The 21,316-nt window shown below is 41.9% G+C and overlaps 1 protein-coding gene across 1 annotated transcript; it reads right to left on the reverse strand.

The window, feature by feature from the left end:
- Positions 1–8,974: 8,974 nt before the first annotated feature.
- On the reverse strand, positions 8,975–17,661 carry LOC109876827 (zinc finger protein 135-like). The gene is made up of 2 exons (XM_031817001.1): positions 17,618–17,661; positions 8,975–12,091 (listed from the first exon to the last, which is right to left on the reverse strand). Exon 2 carries the CDS (start codon positions 11,994–11,996, stop codon positions 10,938–10,940), a length of 1,059 nt encoding a protein of 352 aa, XP_031672861.1. The 5' UTR covers positions 11,997–12,091; positions 17,618–17,661; the 3' UTR covers positions 8,975–10,937.
- Positions 17,662–21,316: the final 3,655 nt, after the last annotated feature.

Here is a 21,316-nt window from a genome sequence, read left to right on the forward strand (position 1 = left end):
GAACCCCTGAGGACAAACAACCGGTCCCTAAACGTCAGCCAAACAGCGGCCTAAAGCACTACATCACAGTGATTGAGGTGTCACTACCGACCCGGGTTCGATCCCAGAATTAACAGAACTCTGCTGGTTGTCCTGGTAACAGATACCAGTGGGCAGATCTATTGTATTTGTTCAAACTAAACTACAGCACTTACTTTGATGTGTCAAATCTGATCCTTTCTTCTCTTCTCCTCCTCTCACAGTTCCACTCAGCCCCGTTGTTTTCCTGCAGTCCACCAGCAGCACAGACAACCTCTTCATACCCAGCAGTAAGGTGCTACCGGGAGAGGCACGACACGGTGACTCCGGGAGGGAGGAAGGGCTAGCGTTGTCCTGGTAACCATAAAGAGGGGACACAGACACATATCATTATGGATGCTGATGTCACTGTTGACATAAAGTGCTTAACAGAAACACAGCCCAGGCCCAGATAGAGCAAGCTGTATGCTAGACCAGACCAAGCTATACCATCTGGTGCTCTGATCTGGAGAGACTCTTCTCTGCCTCGTCAGCATCAGGATGTTGTTGAGGCTCCCCAGAGGATCCACAATAGTCATGTCTCTCTCCTGTGTGAATGAGAACATCAAACAGATGGTGAACTTATGATCTTCTATTGCAACCACAGAGTCTTACAAGAGGCATGAATATGTCTAAACAGGGCCTAAAATGACCACATTCATCATGATTTTTAAATATATTATAGTTCAACAACTGCATAGTTTGTGTCCCTGTTGAAGACAGTACTCACTGGTGTTAATCTGATATTCTGTCTCTTCCTCTTTCACTCCAAAAACGTCTTCCTCCTTCACCTTTATTGAGATAGCATCCTCTTCCTCTCTAAAAGGTTCTTCCTCTTTCCCCCCTATAACATCCTCCTCTTCCACTCTGGCTGCCTCTATCCCCTCTTCCACTCTGGCTGCCTCTTTCCCCTCTTCCACTCTGGCTGCCTCTATCCCCTCTTCCACTCTGGCTGCCTCTATCCCCTCTTCCACTCTGGCTGCCTCTATCCCCTCTTTCACTACTAAATGTTCTTTATATTTTTTCAAGGTAACATCCTCCTCTTCTTCTTTCAATGTGATAGTCTCCTCTTCCTCCTTTTTCATTCTGAAAGCGTCTTCCTCTTCCTTTTCCACTGTGACAGCCTCTATCCTCTCTTCCACTCCAAAATGTTCTTCCTCTTCTTTCCCTATAACAGCCTCCTCTTCCTCCTTTTTCATTCTGAAAGGTTCTTTCTCTCCTTTCACTGTAACACCCTCTTCTTCTTCTTCTTTCACGACAATGTTCAGCCCCAGAGGTTCTTTCTCCGTCCAGTAGACATCCTCTTCTTTAGCAGGGAATGAGTAGTTTAATGAGCTCATGGTCAGGGATGCTAGTTAGCATTAGCGTCTAGCCTAGTGCTAGGCTCAGTATCAATCTTTAACAAGTTTGCAAATTGAACAAGCAAATTAGGTTAAAGTTAACCAGTAGATACGTCAACATAATAATTGTGTTTAAAACACTGAGATTAGCTAACGTACAAAACCGTGGTCTAAAGCGTCAATATTTCGGTTTTAAGTTAGATAGTTAGACAGTTTTATGTTGGCTAGCAAGCTACCGAGGTGGTTGAAAGAGTAGCCGTGTTGTTGTTCCTGAAGAAGCGTCCCATCCATTATACGTCACGCAAGAAGCATCACCCGAAAGACGCTCATCGCCATCTGCTGCTGGAGTGGGTAACGCAGTTTGGAAACAAAAGTTACAACACTTTCTGTATTGGAAAAAACGTCATAATAATTTAACAATAAGCTGATATATTTTCTCTTACGTCTTACAAATAATACGTTTCTGTACACAGACGTAGAAGCTTAATATGAATATGTAGATGATTAATAAATACTTCTACGAATAGGTAGCGGGTTAATACACATTGTGTTAATACTCTGTTCATTTTTCACATTCGTTTTTATTAGATGTGACCATACTTTTCCCTTAAAGCCACGCTCTATACGATACAAAGCATCCTGTAAACAACAGAACAAATGCATCACATGCAAATAGCCCTTGATTATCAGAGGGGTGTATTATGACATCATATAGAACCACCCAGACATTCCAAATATCACTTGATTATCAGAAGGGTGTATTATGATGTCAGAACTACTTGCCCTGCTGGACACAATAGAGCAAATGCATCACATGCAAATAGCACTTGATTAACTGTAGTGCTTTACACTGAGTCTACAAAACATTAAGAACACCTGCTCCTTCCATGACTTAGACTGACCAGGTGAATCCAGGTGAAGGCTATGATCCCTTATTGATGTCACTAGTTAAATCCAGATGAGGGGGAGGGGAGGACAGGTTAAATAAGGATTTTTAAGAAAAATGAGACATGGATTGTGTATGTGTGCCATTCAGAGGGTGAATGGGGAAGACAAAATATTTGTCTTTGAACAGGGTATGGGAGTGGGTGCCAGGCGCCCCAGTTTGTGTCAAGAACTGCAACGCTACAGTTTCCCATGTGTACCAAGAGTGGTCCACCACCCAAACAGTGGCGGTCACTGCCGTTGAAGATCAATCTGGACTATTTGTTTTCATGAGCATGGCCTTCTTTCTATTACAGCATATTGGATGACTGTAATTCATAATCCAGTCACCCTGTTCAATGTAACAGCGATAGGTTTAGACTGCTACATGATACTAACATTTCCCCTATAACCATCATGAGATTGCTACAACCTGGCCTATGAATGAAAGTTTAGAATGTAGGTGCACACTAGTCGAGAGAAACATTTGCGATGACAGACAGTGACACATAGACAGACAGTGACACATTCAATACCGCCTTGCACACTCTCGCCTGCATCTAGCTGAAATAGAGATTCTATTGGACAAATTCAGGTATGTTAATCCCGGTTTTGTTTCGTTTAAGAAAACGTTTGTTCACAGAATCGGCAGAACGAATTCACAAGTCAAACCATATCATGACTGAAACACACAGCTTACATTGTTGTCACCATATTAGCTAAAATAACATCATAGTCAACAGAGCTAATAGAACTAACTCGTTAGTAAACATGCTACAATCATGCAGTAACGTTACAGTGTACAGTCAGTAAGCAGTTTAGCATTTACATTGGCGGACCCCGGTGGCAATAAATTAGTAAAACCAAAAGCTTACCTTGACTAGGAAGAGTTTCAGTGTTGTGTTGGATAGTCATAGCCAGCTAGCTAACATAACATCCCTCTGTTTGAGCAGGGTGTTTCAGTAGGTTAAACTAGATAGCTGCATTTGCTAGCTAAGTAAGAGAAAATGAAAGTGGAAATTAATTGACGAAATCTCTCTCTCTCGCTTCTCCTTCATTTTGTTCAAAATTGTTCAACTATTGTTTTTCTCTCTCTTTTAGTCAACTACTTACCACATGTTATGCACTGCAGTACTAGCTAGCTGTAGCGTATGCTTTCAGTACTAGATTCCTTCTCTGATCCTTTCATTGGGTGGACAACATGTCAGATCATGCTGCAAGAGCTCTGATAGGTTGGAGGACATCCTCCGGAAGTTGTCATAATTACTGTGTAAGTCTATGGAAGGGCTTGAGAACCATGAGCCTCGTAGGTTTTGTATTGAAGTCAATGTACCCAGAGGATGCAAAATAGTATGTTTTAATCAATTATTTGGTGATGTGATTGTATTTAGTATAGTTTTATCTAAAAAGAACAACTTGTAAATATTCAACCATTTTTATTTTTCTGAAAATAACTGAGGACGATGGTTCTCCCCTTCCTCCTCTGAGGAGCCTCCACTGCACCCAAAGGACATCCAGCCAACTTGACACAATTGTGGGAAGCATTGGAGTCAACATGGGCGCTTTTTGACACCTTGTTGAGTCCATGCCCTGACGAATTGAGTCTGTTCTGAGGGAAAAAGGAATGATCAAGGAATGACGCAGATAAACAGACAACCTGAATTTGAAAAATATATTTTAATTACAGACCGTAACATTGAAACTGACATACTCCATATTTAGTTCAAATCAAATGTTATTTGTCACATGAATACAACAGGTGTAGACGTTACCGTTAAATGCTTACTGACAAGCCAACAATGTAGTTAAGAAAAATAAGAGGTAAGAAAATGTTTCCTAAATAAACTAAAGAGAAAAAAAAGTAACACAATAAAATAACAATAACGAGGCTATATACAGGGGGTACCAGTACAGTGTCAATGTGGAGGCTATATACAGGGGGTACCAGTACAGAGTCAACATGGAGGCTATATACAGGGGGTACCGGTACAGAGTCAATGTGGAGGCTATATACAGGGGGTACCAGTACAGTGTCAATGTGGAGGCTATATACAGGGGGTACCAGTACAGAGTCAACATGGAGGCTATATACAGGGGGTACCAGTACAGTGTCAATGTGGAGGCTATATACAGGGGGTACCAGTACAGAGTCAATGTGGAGACTATATACAGGGGGTACCAGTACAGAGTCAATGTGGAGGCTATATACAGGAGGTACCAGTACAGAGTCAATGTGGAGACTATATACAGGGGGTACCAGTACAGAGTCAATGTGGAGACTATATACAGGAGGTACCAGTACAGAGTCAATGTGGAGGCTATATACAGGGGGTACCAGTACAGAGTCAATGTGGAGGCTATATACAGGGGGTACCAGTACAGAGACAATGTGGAGGCTATATACAGGAGAATGACCAAAAGCACAATTCTAGTTATAAATTGTAAAAAACATGAGACAAGTGTAGAAACAGAATGTGTGTTCTCTCTTGAACTTTAAGTAGCCTATATTTGATGTGAAATATTCCTTTTGAGACAGGATTGTGCCACAGACACAGATCTGGGGAAGTGTACCAAAACATTTCTGTAGCATTGAAGGTCCCCAAGAACACAGTGGCCTCCATCATTCTTTAATGGAAGAAGTTTGGAACCACCAACATTCTTCCCGGAGCTGGCCGCCTGGCTAGACTGAGCAACCGGGGGAGAAGGGCCTTGGTCAGGGAGGTAACCCGATGGTCACTCTGACAGAGCTCTAGAGTTCCTCTGTGGAGATGGGAGAACCTTCCAGAAGGACGACCATCTCTGCAGCACTCCACCAATCAGGCCTTTATGGTAGAGTGGCCAGACGGAAGCCACTCCTCAGTAAAAAGGCACATGACAGCCAGCTTGGAGTTTGCCAAAAGGCACCTAAAGACTCTCAGACCATGAGAAACAAGATTCTCTGGTCCGGTGAAACCAAGATTGTACTCTTTGGCCTGAATGCCAAGTGTCACGTAAGGGCTATTTTACCAAGAAGGAGAGTGATGGAGTTCTGCATCTGATGACCTGGCCTCCACAATCCCCTGGCCTCAACCCAATTGAGATGGTTTGAGATGAGGCGGGCCGCAGAGTGAAGGAAAAGCTGCCAACAAGTGCTCAGCATATGTGGGAACTCATTCAAGACCGTTGGAAAAGCATTCCAGGTGAAGATGGTTGAGAGAACACCAAGAGTGTGCAAAGCTGTCATCAAGGCAAAGGGTGGCTACTTTTAAGAATCTAAAATACATTTAGATTTGTTGGACACTTTTTTGGGTTACTACATGATTCCATATGTGGTATTTCATAGTTGTGATGTCTTCACTATTATTCTACAATATAGAAAATATGATTTTTTTTTAAATAGGAAAAACCCATGAATGAGTGCTTTGTCATTATTGGGTATTGTGTGGGTATTGTGTGTAGATTGAGTGAGATTAAACTTTTTTCAGATTTTAGAATTAGGCTGTAATGTAACTAACGGTGGAATTGTCTAGGGGTCTGAATGCTTTCAGAATGCACTGTATCTACACTAAAACAACCATTTAGAATTAGGCTGTAATGTAACAAATTGTGGAAATGTCTAGGGGTCTGAATGCTTTCAGAATGCACTGTATCTACATTAAAACAACCATTTAGAATTAGGCTGTAATGTAACAAACTGTGGAAATGTCTAGGGGTCTGAATGCTTTCAGAATGCACTGTATCTACATTAAAACAACCATTTAGAATTAGGCTGTAATGTAACAAACTGTGGAAATGTCTAGGGGTCTGAATGCTTTCAGAATGCACTGTATCTACATTAAAACAACCATTTAGAATTAGGCTGTAATGTAACAAACTGTGGAAATGTCTAGGGGTCTGAATGCTTTCAGAATGCACTGTATCTACATTAAAACAACCATTTAGAATTAGGCTGTAATGTAACAAACTGTGGAAATGTCTAGGGGTCTGAATGCTTTCTGTATCTACACTAAAACAACCATATAAATCCAACATTGTTCCCATGTTTCACGAGATGAAATAAAAAAAGATCCCAGAAAGGTTTCATAGACACACAAAAAAAAGTGTTATTTTGCTCAAATTTTGCACACACATTTGTTTACATCCCTGTTAGTGAGCATTTCTCCACCTGACCGATGTGGGATGTCAAAAAGCTGATTAAACAGCACGATGTCATGACAATTTTCAATCCCAATGATAACAAATGACAATCAATAGCTCTGACCCAAGATCTGTAAGACCATGAGTTTAATAATAATTAGGCAAAGACTCAGTTTATGCAAAAAGATGGTACAGTTTATAGTACAGTTTATTCAGAGAACGTTCTCAAGTCCATTTTACAAAGACATCCATTTTATAGCTGCGAACATACTTCCACACAAACAGTAGGTATCCTGATCACATACTTCCACACAAACAGTATTTATCCTGATCACATACTTCCACACAAACAGTAGGTATCCTGATCACATACTTCCACACAAACAGTATTTATCCTGATCACATACTTCCACACAAACAGTAGGTATCCTGATCACATACTTCCACACAAACAGTAGGTATCCTGATCACATACTTCCACACAAACAGTAGGTATCCTGATCACATACTTCCACACAAACAGTAGGTATCCTGATTACATACTTCCACACAAACAGTAGGTATCCTGATCACATACTTCCACACAAACAGTAGGTATCCTGATCACATACTTCCACACAAACAGTAGGTATCCTGATCACATACTTCCACACAAACAGTAGGTATCCTGATCACATACTTCCACACAAACAGTAGGTATCCTGATCACATACTTCCACACAAACAGTAGGTATCCTACTCACATACTTCCACACAAACAGTAGGTATCCTACTCACATACTTCCACACAAACAGTAGGTATCCTACTCACATACTTCCACACAAACAGTAGGTGTCCTACTCACATACTTCCACACAAACAGTAGGTGTCCTACTCACATACTTCCACACAAACAGTAGGTGTCCTACTCACATACTTCCACACAAACAGTAGGTATCCTAATCACATACTTCCACACAAACAGTAGGTATCCTAATCACATACTTCCACACAAACAGTAGGTATCCTGATCACATACTTCCACACAAACAGTAGGTATCCTACTCACATACTTCCACACAAACTGTAGGTATCCTAATCACATACTTCCACACAAACAGTAGGTATCCTGATCACATACTTCCACACAAACAGTAGGTATCCTACTCACATACTTCCACAGAAACAGTAGGTATCCTACTCACATAGTTCCACACAAACAGTAGGTATCCTACTCACATACTTCCACAAAAACAGTAGGTATCCTACTCACATACTTCCACACAAACAGTAGGTATCCTACTCACATACTTCCACACAAACAGTAGGTGTCCTACTCACATACTTCCACACAAACAGTAGGTATCCTAATCACATACTTCCACACAAACAGTAGGTATCCTGATCACATACTTCCACACAAACAGTAGGTATCCTACTCACATACATCCACAGAAACAGTAGGTATCCTACTCACATACTTCCACACAAACAGTAGGTGAGTTTTATCCTTCTCCGTAGTTCTCACCACTGTGTATCACTACCCAGCCGACAGTTCCATTCCCCCGAGATTAGGGAAACCTTGAGAAGTACTCCCTGTGCTCTCATAGGTTCCTCAGAGGCCTAGCCAGGTCGGTTCAAACACAGTTTTAATTGTTCTACGGTATTTTCCTAGGCACCCACATACAAGTTAAAATCCTAAGCTACGCCTTGCTCAGACAGTCTGTGTTTTTCCACTATACAGATACATTGTTTAACCTAATTCTGACTAAAACTACACACATTGTCAGATTAGAATTATATGATTCTTATCAATTTCATACAGTTATAAGGTTTCAGAGTGGAATTATTTTATCATTATCTTTCAACATATACATTATTTTATCACATGATCATTACACAGTTGCACCTTGTGCTGGGGGCAATAAAAGGCCACTCTAAAATGTGACGATTTGTCACACAATGATACAGATGTCTCAAGTTGAGGGAGCGTGCAATTGGCATGCTGACTACATGAATGTCCACCAGAGCTGTTGCCAGAGAAGAATTTAATGTTAATTTCTCTACCATAAGCTACGTTGTTTTAGAGAATTTGGCAGTACGTCCAACTGGCCTCACATGTATGGTGTTGTGTGAGTGAGCGGTTTACTGATGTCAATGTTGTGAACAGAGTGTCCCATGGTGGTGGTAGGGTTAAGGTATAGGCAGGCATAAGCTACGGACAACGAACACAATTGGATTGTATCGTTGGCAATTTGAACGCACAGAGATACCGTGACGAGATACTGAGGCCCATTGTCGTGCCATTCATCCACCTCCATCACCTCATGTTTCAGCATGATAATGCACGGCCCCATGTCAGAACGATCTGGACACAATTCCTGGAAGCTAAAAAATGTCCCAGTTCTTCCATGGCCTGCATACTCACCAGACATATCACCCATTGAGCATGTTTGGGATGCTCTGCATTGATGTGTATGACAGCGTGTTCCAGTTCCCGCTAATATCCAGCAACTTTGCACAGCCATTGAAGAGGAGTGGGACAACATTCCACAGGCCACAATCAAAAGCCTGATCAACTCTAGGCAAATGGTGGTCACATTAAATACTGACTGGTTTTCTGATCCATACCCTTACCTTTTTCTTAAGGTATCGTTGACCAACAGATGCATAGCACTATTCCCAGTCATGTGAAAACCATAGATTAGGGCCTAAAGAATTTATTTCAATTTACTTTTTTTCTGTAAATCAGTCAAATCTTAGAAATTAATGCATTTTGTGTTTATATTTTTGTTAATTTACAAAATTGGAAATGATGCAGACAATTACATTGATGGAATCAACAATCTATGTTCAATATTAAAGCAGAACTTCCCCAAGGCCTGAGTTACAATCTATGTTCAATATTAAAGCTGAACTTCCCCAAGGCCTGAGTTACAATCTATGTTCAATATTAAAGCAGAACTTCCCCAAGGCCTGAGTTACAATCTATGTTCAATATTAAAGCAGAACTTCCCCAAGGCCTGAGTTACAATCTATGTTCAATATTAAAGCTGAACTTCCCCAAGGCCTGAGTTACAATCTATGTTCAATATTAAAGCAGAACTTCCCCAAGGCCTGAGTTACAATCTATGTTCAATATTAAAGCTGATCTGAGTTACTGAGTTGGGAATCGAACTGGATTTGATTTCTCTCAAAATGAGAGCAAAGTACGATATACAAAATACAGTAGACTTAGCCAATTTACATCGACATTTAGACTTAGCCCATTTACACCGACATTAAGACTTAGCCCATTTAGACTTAGTTCATTTACATCGACAATTAGACCTAGCCCATTTACATCGACATTTAGACCTAGCCCATTTACATCGACAATTAGACCTAGCCCATTTACATCGACATTTAGACTTAGCCCATTTACATGGAAATTTATTTTGTGAAGTCAGCAAACAAATCCACTATAATACATGCAGTATGGAAAATACACTGTTCAGAGGCTATATCTGTCCTATATCCTACTGTTCAGAGGCTATATCTGTCCTATATCCTACTGTTCAGAGGCTATATCTGTCCTATATCCTACTGTTCAGAGGCTATATCTGTCCTATATCCTACTGTTCAGAGGCTATATCTGTCCTATATCCTACTGTTCAGAGGCTATATCTGTCCTATATCCTACTGTTCAGAGGCTATATCTGTCCTATATCCTACTGTTCAGAGGCTATATCTGTCCTATATCCTACTGTTCAGAGGCTATATCTGTCCTATATCCTACTGTTCATCCAGCATCTGTCCTATATCCTACTGTTCAGAGGCTATATCTGTCCTATATCCTACTGTTCAGCCAGCACCTGTCCTATATCCTACTGTTCAGAGGCTATATCTGTCCTATATCCTACTGTTCAGAGGCTATATCTGTCCTATATCCTACTGTTCAGAGGCTATATCTGTCCTATATCCTACTGTTCAGAGGCTATATCTGTCCTATATCCTACTGTTCAGAGGCTATATCTGTCCTATATCCTACTGTTCAGAGGCTATATCTGTCCTATATCCTACTGTTCAGAGGCTATATCTGTCCTATATCCTACTGTTCAGAGGCTATATCTGTCCTATATCCTACTGTTCAGAGGCTATATCTGTCCTATATCCTACTGTTCAGAGGCTATATCTGTCCTATATCCTACTGTTCAGAGGCTATATCTGTCCTATATCCTACTGTTCAGAGGCTATATCTGTCCTATATCCTACTGTTCAGAGGCTATATCTGTCCTATATCCTACTGTTCAGAGGCTATATCTGTCCTATATCCTACTGTTCATCCAGCATCTGTCCTATATCCTACTGTTCAGAGGCTATATCTGTCCTATATCCTACTGTTCAGCCATCACCTGTCCTTCATCCTACTGTTCAGAGGCTATATCTGTCCTATATCCTACTGTTCAGAGGCTATATCTGTCCTATATCCTACTGTTCAGAGGCTATATCTGTCCTATATCCATCCAATGTTCTACAGTTCAACATCCTACATCCTTATCTCCTGTGTGTTTTCTCTCATGCCGTTTCAGGACCCCTAACTGGTTAAAACCCTTTCCACACTGGGAGCAGTGGTAAGGCTTCTCCCCTGTGTGTATTCTCTCGTGTGTTTTCAGGTTACATAAGTAGGTAAAACTCTTTCCACACTGGAAGCAGCAATAAGGCTTCTCCCCTGTGTGTGTTCTCTTATGTTCTTTCATGTGCTCTGACCGGGTAAAACTCTTTCCACACTGGGGGCAGCAGTAAGGCTTCTCCCCTGTGTGTATTCTCTCATGCATTTTCAGGCCCCCTAACTGGGTAAACGTCTTCCCACAGTCAGTGCAATGATGAGGCTTTTCTCCTGTGTGTATTCTCTCATGTCTTTTCAGGCTCCCTAACTGGGTAAAAGTCTTCCCACAGTGAGTGCAATGATGAGGCTTCTCAACTGTGTGTGTCCTTTCATGCCTTTTCAGGCTCCCTAACTGGGTGAAAATTTCTCTGCACTGTGAGCAGTGGAAAGGCTTCTCTCTTGTGTGTGTTCGCTCATGTGATTTCAGGTACCCTAAAGTGGTAAACCTCAACCCACACGGAGAGCATTCATAATCCTTCTCCCCGGTGTGTAACCTCTCATGTGTTTTCAGGTTACATAAGTGGGTAAAACTCTTTCCACACTGGGAACAGAGGTAAGGCTTCTCCAATGTGTGCATTCTCTTATGTTCTTTCATGTGCCCTGACCGGGTAAAATTCTTTCCACACTGGGAGCAGTGGTAAGGCTTTTCCCCTGTGTGTAATCTCTCATGTGTTTTCAGATTACATAAGTGGGTAAAACGCTTCCCACACTGGGAACAGAGGTAAGGCTTCTCCCCTGTGTGTGTTCTCTTATGTTCTTTCATGTGCCCTGACCGGGTAAAACTCTTTCCACACTGGGAGCAGTAGTATAACTTCTCCCCTGTGTGTATTCTCTCATGTGTTTTCAGGCTCCATAACTCAGTAAAAGTCTTTCCACAGTGAGAGCATTGATGAGGCTTCTCACCTGTGTGTGTCCTTTCATGCCTTTTCATGTTGCCTAACTCTGTAAAACTCTTTCCACAGCGGGAACAGTCGTGTTGTTTTGCCGGTTTGGACGTCTCTGGTTTCTCCGAATCTGGTCTTTCTCCTGCCAAAGACAGAGGGTTTATTTAAATACAGACCTGAATGAAACCTCCACAACTCTTGCTAGGAGGTTAAATCAGATCCCTCAATAACCTGTTACCAGTTTTAACAAGCTTGGTGTGATTTTAAAACAAATGATGTTGTAAGGCTTAGTGGTAATTACTGATATGTTTACATTACCTATTTTATTCATTATGTTCAATAATCTGAGGCCAGTTTTAACTAGATTGGTTAGGGTTAATCTGAGCCAATCGTAATCCTGTTTTATAAGTCAGAACACAAAAAACTACACAGTTCTATGACACTGAAGACACAGACATCACTGGATTCCTATCGAGCAGGTGGTTGTAAATATATAACCTTCATCGCTGTATGATACAGAATGTGACCTACACACGTCCTTAAACTTAAAATAAGTCCAAAACTTGTTTTTACGTCAAAGGCAGACACAAAAGCACATCAGTAACATCTCCCCGTTGTCGAAAGGGATCGTTTTTTGTGACGTTCAAATATTCTACATATATATGTATATTTTATACATACAGTGGGGCAAAAAAGTATTTAGTCAGCCACCAATTGTGCAAGTTCTCCCACTTAAAAAGACGAGAGAGGCCTGTAATTTTCATCATAGGTACACTTCAAAATTATGGTGGAAAATAAGTATTTGGTTACAAACAAGCAAGATTTCTGGCTCTCACAGACCTGTAACTTCTTCTTTAAGAGGCTCCTCTGTCCTCCACTCGTTACCTGTATTAATGGCACCTGTTTGAACTTGTTATCAGTATAAAAGACACGTGTCCACAACCTCAAACAGACACACTCCAAACTCCACTATGGCCAAGACCAAAGAGCTGTCAAAGGACACCTGAAACAAAATTGTAGACCTGCACCAGGCTGGAAAGACTGAATCTGCAATAGGTAAGCAGCTTGGTTTGAAGAAATCAACTGTGGAAGCAATTATTAGGAAATGGAAGACATACAAGACCACTGATAATCTCCCTCGATCTGGGAATCCACGCAAGATCTCACCCCACACGGGGGGACCTAGTGAATGACCTGCAGAGAGCTGGGACCAAAGTAACAAAGCCTACCATCAGTAACACACTACACCGCCAGGGACTCAAATCCTGCAGTGCCAGACGTGTCCCCCTGCTTAAGCCAGTACATGTCCAGCTCCGTCTGAAGTTTGCTAGAGAGCATTTGGATGATCCAGAAGAAGATTGGGAGAATGTATTTTTTTTCCTCACCTTTATTTAACCAGGTAGGCTAGTTGAGAACAAGTTCTCATTTACAACTGCGACCTGGCCAAGATAAAGCATAGCAGTGTGAACAGACAACACAGAGTTACACATGGAGTAAACAATTAACAAGTCAATAACACAGTAGAAAAAAAAGGGAGTCTATATACATTGTGTGCAAAAGGCATGAGGAGGTAGGCGAATAATTAAAATTTTGCTAATTAACACTGGAGTGATAAATGATCAGATGGTCATGTACAGGTAGAGATACTGGTGCGCAAAAGAGCAGAAAATAAAATAAATATAAACAGTATGGGGATGAGGTAGGTAAATTGGGTGGGCTATTTACCGATAGACTATGTACAACTGCAGCGATCGGTTAGGTGCTCAAGAAAGCAGATGTTTGAAGTTGGTGAGGGAGATAAGTCTCCAGCTTCAGCGATTTTTGCAATTCGTTCCAGTCACAGGGAGCAGAGAACTGGAACGAAAGTCGGACAAATTCGATGTTGGCTTTAGGGATGATCAGTGAGATACACCTGCTGGAGTGCGTGCTACGGATGGGTGTTGCCATCGTGACCAGTGAACTGAGAAAAGGAGGAGCTTTACCTAGCATGGACTTGTAAATGACCTGGAGCCAGTGGGTCTGGCGACGAATATGTAGCGAGGGCCAGCCGACTAGAGCATACAGGTCGCAGTGGTGGGTGGTATAAGGTGCTTTAGTAACAAAACGGATGGCACTGTGATAAACTGCATCCAGTTTGCTGAGTAGAGTATTGGAAGCTATTTTGTAGATGACATCGCCGAAGTCGAGGATTGGTAGGATAGTCAGTTTTACTAGGGTAAGTTTGGCGGCGTGAGTAAAGGAGGCTTTGTTGCGGAATAGAAAGCCGACTCTAGATTTGATTTTAGATTGGAGATGTTTGATATGAGTCTGAAGGAGAGTTTACAGTCTAGCCAGACACCTAGGTACTTATAGATGTCCACATATTCTAGGTCGGAACCATCCAGGGTGGTGATGCTAGTCGGGCGTGCGGGTGCAGGCAGCGAATGGTTGAAAATCATGCATTTGGTTTTACTAGCGTTTAAGAGCACTTGGAGGCCACGGAAGGAGTGTTGTATGGTGTTGAAGCTCGTTTGGAGGTTAGATAGCACAGTGTCCAAGGAAGGGCCGGAAGTATACAGAATGGTGTCGTCTGCGTAGAGGTGGATCAGGGAATTGCCCGCAGCAAGAGCAACATCATTGATATATACAGAGAAAAGAGTCGGCCCGAGAATTGAACCCTGTGGCACCCCCATAGAGACTGCCAGAGGACCGGACAACATGCCCTCCGATTTGACACACTGAACGCTGTCTGCAAAGTAGTTGGGGAACCAGGCAAGGCAGTCATTAGAAAAACCGAGGCTACTGAGTCTGCCGATAAGAATATGGTGATTGACCGAGTCGAAAGCCTTGGCCAGGTCGATGAAGACGGCTGCACAGTACTGTCTTTTATCGATGGCGGTTATGATATCGTTTAGTACCTTGAGCGTGGCTGAGGTGCACCCATGACTGGCTCGGAAACCAGATTGCACAGCGGAGAATGTACGGTGGGATTCGAGATGGTCAGTGACCTGTTGTTGACTTGGCTTTCGAAGACCTTAGATAGGCAGGGCAGGATGGATATAGGTCTGTAATAGTTTGTAATAGTTAATAATCCTTGGGGTTCTCAGACGATATGAAAGAGAGGTTGAACAGGCTGGTAATAGGGGTTGCGACAATGGCGGTGGATAGTTTCAGAAATAGAGGGTCCAGATTGTCAAGCCCAGCTGATTTGTACGGGTCCAGGTTTTGCAGCTCTTTCAGAACATCTGCTATCTGGATTTGGGTAAAGGAGAACCTGGAGAGGCTTGGGCGACTAGCTGAGGGGGGGGGGGGGGGCGGAGCTGTTGGCCGAGGTTGGAGTAGCCAGGAGGAAGGCATGGCCAGCCGTTGAGAAATGCTTGTTGACGTTTTCGATAATCATTGATTTATCGGTGGTGACCGTGTTACCTAGCCTTAGTGCAGTGGGCAGCTGGGAGGAGGTGCTCTTTACAGTGTCCCAGAACTTTTTGGAGTTAGAGCTACAGGATGCAAATTTCTGCATGAAGAAAATGGCCTTGGCTTGACTGACTGCGTGTATTGGTTCCTGACTTCCCTGAACAGTTGCATATCGCGGGGACTATTCGATGCTATTGCAGCCCGCCACAGGATGTTTTTGTGCTGGTCGAGGGCAGTCAGGTCTGGAGTGAACCAAGTGCTATATCTGTTCTTAGTTCTGCATTTTTTGAATGGAGCATGCTTATCTAAAATGGTGAGGAAGTTACTTTTAAAGAATGACCAGGCATCCTCAACTGATGGGATGAGGCCAATATCCTTCCAGGATACCCGGGCCAGGTCGATTAGAAAGGCCTGTTCGCAGAAGTGTTTTAGGGAGCATTTGACAGTGATGAGGGGTGGTCGTTTGACTGCGGATCCGTAGCGGATACAGGCAATGAGGCAGTGATCGCTGAGATCCTGGTTGAAGACTGCGGAGGTGTATTTAGAGGGCCAGTTGGTCAGGATGACGTCTATGAGGGTGCCCTTATTTACAGATTTAAGGTTGTACCTGGTGGGTTCCTTGATGATTTGTGTGAGATTGAGGGCATCTAGCTTAGATTGTAGGACTGCCGGGGTGTTAAGCATATCCCAGTTTAGGTTACCTAACAGAACAAACTCTGAAGCTAGAAGGTGGGGCGATCAATTCACAAATGGTGTCCAGGGCACAGCTGGGATTTGAGGGGGTTCGGTAGCAGGCAGCCACAGTGAGAGACTTATTTCTGGAGAGAGTAATTTTTCAAATTAGTAGTTCGAACTGTTTGTGTATGGTCCTGGAAAGTATGACATTATTTTGCAGGCTATGGTCAAATGGATGAAACCAAAATATAACATTTTGGTAAAAACTCAAATCGTCGTGTTTGGAGGACAAAGAATGCTGAGTTGCATCCAAAGAAAACCATACCTACTGTGAAGCATGGGGGTGGAAACATCATGCTTTGGGGCTGTTTTTCTGCAAAGGGACCAGGACGACTGATCCGTGTAAAGGAAAGAATGGGGCCATGTATCGTGAGATTTCGAGTGAAAACCTCCTTCCATCAGCAAAGGCATTGAAGATGAACCGTGGCTGGGTCTTTCAGCATGACAATGATCCCAAACACACCGCCCGGGCAACGAAGGAGTGGCTTCGTAAGAAGCATTTCAAGGTCCTGGAGTGGTTTAGCCAGTCTCCAGAACTCAACCCCATAGAAAATCTTTGGAGGGAGTTGAAAGTCCGTGTTGCCCAGCAACAGCCCCAAAACATCACTGCTCTAGAGGAGATCTGCATGGAGGAATGGGCCAAAATACCAGCAACAGTGTGTGAAAACCTTGTGAATACTTACAGAAAACGTTTGACCTCTGTCATTGCCAACAAAGGGTATATAACAAAGTATTGAGATAAACTTTTGTTATTGACCAAATACTTATTTTCCACCATAATTTGCAAATAAATTCATTAAAAATCCTACTATGTGATTTTCTGGATTTTTTTCTCATTTTCTGTTATAGTTGAAGTGTACCTATGATGAAAATTACAGGCCTCTCTCCTTTTTAAGTGGGAGAACTTGCACAATTGGTGGCTGACGAAATACGTGTTTCCCCCACTGTATGGTCGATTCTGTGGCAAAGTCAACCTGAACATGTGTAACCGAGGTAAGAACGTGCCGTAAACTCACTCCACAGCTTGAAATGTCACAGATGGAGCGGTCCAACTGGTACCTTTTGTATAACTTCAATCGGTTGAAGTGTCTGGAGTTTAATTAGCCTATTCTAGAGTCCTGTAAAGATAGGGGGGTTGACTGGGACAGGCAATGTAACATCCATAATGTTTTATGGAAAAGGTTTTGTAAAACATGCATCTTACATCAGATCATCTTGAAACTTTCTCTCCAAAGCTAACTTTCATCAAGGTTTTATATGGTCTATTGGTTTCTCTCTAAAGCTAACTTTCATCAAGGTTTTATATGGTCTATTGGTTTCTCTCTTTTCATTGGCAGAATCCTTTTTCAGTGTTATGATATTCATAACATCCATATCCACCAGTCTATCTTCCTGTCAACTAACAGAACTGTGCTGGTTGTCATGGTAACAGATACCAGTCCATCTTCCTGTCAACTAACAGAACTCTGCTGGTTGTCCTGGTAACAGATACCAGTGGGCAGATCTATTGTATTTGTTCAAACTAAACTACAGCACTTACTTTGATGAGTCAAATCTGATCCTTTCTTCTCTTCTCCTCCTCTCACAGTTCCGCTCAGCCCTGTTGTTTTCCTGCAGTCCACCAGCAGCACAGACAACCTCTTCATACCCAGCAGTAAGGTGCTACCGGGAGAGGCACGACACGGGGACTCCGGGAGGGAGGAAGGGCTAGCGTTGTCCTGGTAACCATAAAGAGGGGACACAGACGCACATCATTATGGATGCTGATGCCACTGTTGACAAAAAGTGCTCTACAGAAACCCAGCCCAGGGCCCGATAGAGAAAGCTGTATGCTAGACCAGACCAAGCTGTACCATCTGGTGTTCTGATCCGGAGAGACTCTTCTCTGCCTCGTCAGCATCAGGATGTTGTTGAGGCTCCCCAGAGGATCCACTATAGTCATGTCTCTCTCCTGTGTGAATGAGAACATCAAACAGATGGTAAACATATGATCTTCCATTACAATCATAGAGTCTTACAAGAGGCATGCATGTCTAAAATGGCCACTTTCATCATGATTTCCTAAAATAGTGTTTGTGATGCAAATGTAAAAGGGTCGTTCCACGAAATGGGTGGCTTTTGCGTCCCTTTGTTATTTTAAGTAGAAAATATGTACCAATATAGAATTTTAAAAGCCTGTTATATTAGATGAGGGGAACTTTAATATAGACCACATGGAGAATTCAATACATCTAATTGAAAAGTCCCTAAAATATATGTACCAATGGCAGATCGCCCCTTCAACCATTCCTACAGTACTGAACAACATATTCAAGTGTAGAACTTCAGTATTATGCCCCTTTAAAAACAACTGCATAGTTTGTGCCCCTGTTTTTAAGTCAGTACTCACTGGTGGTAATCGGATCTTCAGTCTCCTCTTTCACTCCCAAAACGTCTTCTTCCTCCTCCTTTATAGAGATAGCCTCCTCTTCCTCTTTCACTACAAAGGGCTCTTCTTTCAATCCATTCTCTTTTTTCAATATGATAGCCTCATCTTCATAATTTTTCATTCTGAAAGCTTCTTCCTCTCCTTTCACCAGAGGTCCTTTCTCCGTCGAGCTCACGCTCCGGGCGATTAGCCTATTGCAGTATCAATTTAACACATTTGCTAATTTAACAAGCAAATTACGTTTAAATAAACTAGTAGATACGTAGATATAATTGCGTTCTAAACACTAAGATGAATATAAACAAGATTGGTCTAAAGATCTTTAATGTTTCGGTTTTGTGTTCGCTAGCAAACCACTGCGTGGTTTGAATCAGTAGGCTTTTGTCGCTGTTGAAGAAGCCTCCAGTTCCGTCCACTAGATTATACGTCACGCAAGAAGCATCACCTGGAAAAACTCACATCGCCATCTGCTGACTGGAGTGGGTAACGTGTGGTGGTTATGTTTGTATTATCAAATGAGGAGAGACAAACTTATCACACAAGTCAGAGTAATACAGAAGATAGCCCTATGTGGTAAAAGACCACGTCCATGTTATGGCAAGAACAGCTCAAATAAGCAAAGAGAAACGACAGCCCATCATTACAGAATGATGGGACCAAGTCATGTGACTCGAGTCCACTCCCCTGGAATTATTAAATAAAACCGATCAGAATGCCTAAGTCATGTGACTCGAGTCCACATCTCTAGAATTATTGCATAAAACCGATCAGAATGCCTAAGTCATGTGACTCGAGTCCACACCTCTGGAATTATTACATAAAACCGATCAGAATGCCTAAGTCATGTGACTCGAGTCCACATCTCTAGAATTATTGCATAAAACCGATCAGAATGCCTAAGTTATGTGACTCGAGTCCACTCCTCTGGAATTATTGCATAAAACCGATCAGAATGCCTAAGTCATGTGACTCGAGTCCACACCTCTAGAATTATTACATAAAACCGATCAGAATGCCTAAGTCATGTGACTCGAGTAATTGTTTTTTTACATACATGCCAGCAAAGCCACTACACAACACAGCACTAAACAATACATGAATTGCACTATAACAGTGACACTCTGTTAGGGTCTACATAAAGCTGTCCCAACAGCAGAGATTTATTTTCAGCACCATGGAAGGAATCCTTACCACCGCTACACCTGGTTATCAACGGAGCCTTGTCTGGCAGCTAAACAGTTAATTCAGCCTCATTTCCTGCCTTAAAAAAAACATAGCTGATGTGGCTGACAAATGTGGTTTCTACTGACAATTGAGATGTAGCATAAAGGAATGAGGTGCAGATAACAGGCAATCCGTAATTTCGATTAAGACATTAATGAGTGAGCTAGGACGAGTTCAACATAACTATTTGTTCAGCACTTTTGAAATGTTCAGCGACAGAATTCAGAACATGGGCCGTTCTTACATTATTCGCCCTGTACAACAAGTCAGAACCATAAGATAAATACATATGAAAGCTCTTACAATATTCAGTGATTACATTTATCTAAAACAGGCTATCGGCTACATGTGCACCACCAAGTCAGAACGCTAGCCTAAGTTATGAATGGGAAAGGGACCAAATTATTAGAGTGAGGCTACTAACAGCTTACTACACAACATACACCTAAGTATTACTTTTCTTAGCTACAGTATACATTTCTCCCTGGCATATTACACCATGTATGCAGCAGCAATACATTTATACATCTAAAACAATACTTTTTTGGACAGTTGTTGTGTTCACTTGAACAGGAAGGTGTTGAGGCGGTCCTTGAGGAGGGGGGACAAGGTGTAATTATGACGTTAGTGATCCTCAGCTCTAGAAAGAGGCCGGAGTTCCCGACTTGGAAATCTGAGGTAGTTGACCGTTCAAAACGCATTTTCCCAGTCAGAGCAAAATTGGGAAGTGTGACGAACCTCCCACTCTGTCTGCTGTATTCTTTCTCTTTGCTCTTGTTTTCCTTATTAGGATGTTGGTGGGCGGAGCCGGGAGGGTCGACAGCGACATTGGATACACCTGGGCCCGGGTGTGTCCCGGGATAAATACACCTCTTCCCCATTCATTGAGGAGACCCTCTCCATGTAGACACACTGATAGAGTTTGCTTTGGCATTTTTCAACACCCCTTATTATCACATTTATGCACGCAAACACCCTCATACTCTTACTTACTCTCTGATTGACTACACACACCATTGTTAATTGTATTTAGTTTGCATAAACTTTGTTATATCACCACTTTGTCTCCCTTTTTGTTACGAACTTTGAGCCGGTTCGTGACAGAAGTCACAAACATCATGGGTTTTGTTATTGTTTTATTCGGGTTTGTTGGAGACAAAGGAATGTTTTTAATGTTTTGGCAATTGAACATTCTAATTAATGTTTTATTTGGGTTTGTTGGAGACAAAGGAATGTTTTTAATGTTTTGGCAATTGAACATTCTAAATATTTGGCTTTTGGAATTTTTATTAAAAAGCTAGAAAATACATTAAGGTCATATTTCTTAATTTCATGTTTAAAATGAAATTGAAACCGAAATCAAAAACTGTGATAAGGCATTCTTTCAAGAATGCTGATTACTACGACAACTATCAATTGAGTAGAGCTTCCTTACGAAATGTCCCTGGTTGCTGTGTTGATATTTTTGTATTTCATTTTCAATAAATTGTCAAAAAAATTGTAATTGGGTGAGAATTCTGTTTTTTAACTCCATTTTGAATTCCGGCTGTAATGTAAAAAACTGGATAAGTCAAGGGGTATGAATAC

The sequence above is a fragment of the Oncorhynchus kisutch genome, unplaced genomic scaffold (genome assembly GCF_002021735.2).
Source record: "Oncorhynchus kisutch isolate 150728-3 unplaced genomic scaffold, Okis_V2 scaffold912, whole genome shotgun sequence".
NCBI classification, from domain to species: domain Eukaryota; kingdom Metazoa; phylum Chordata; class Actinopteri; order Salmoniformes; family Salmonidae; genus Oncorhynchus; species Oncorhynchus kisutch.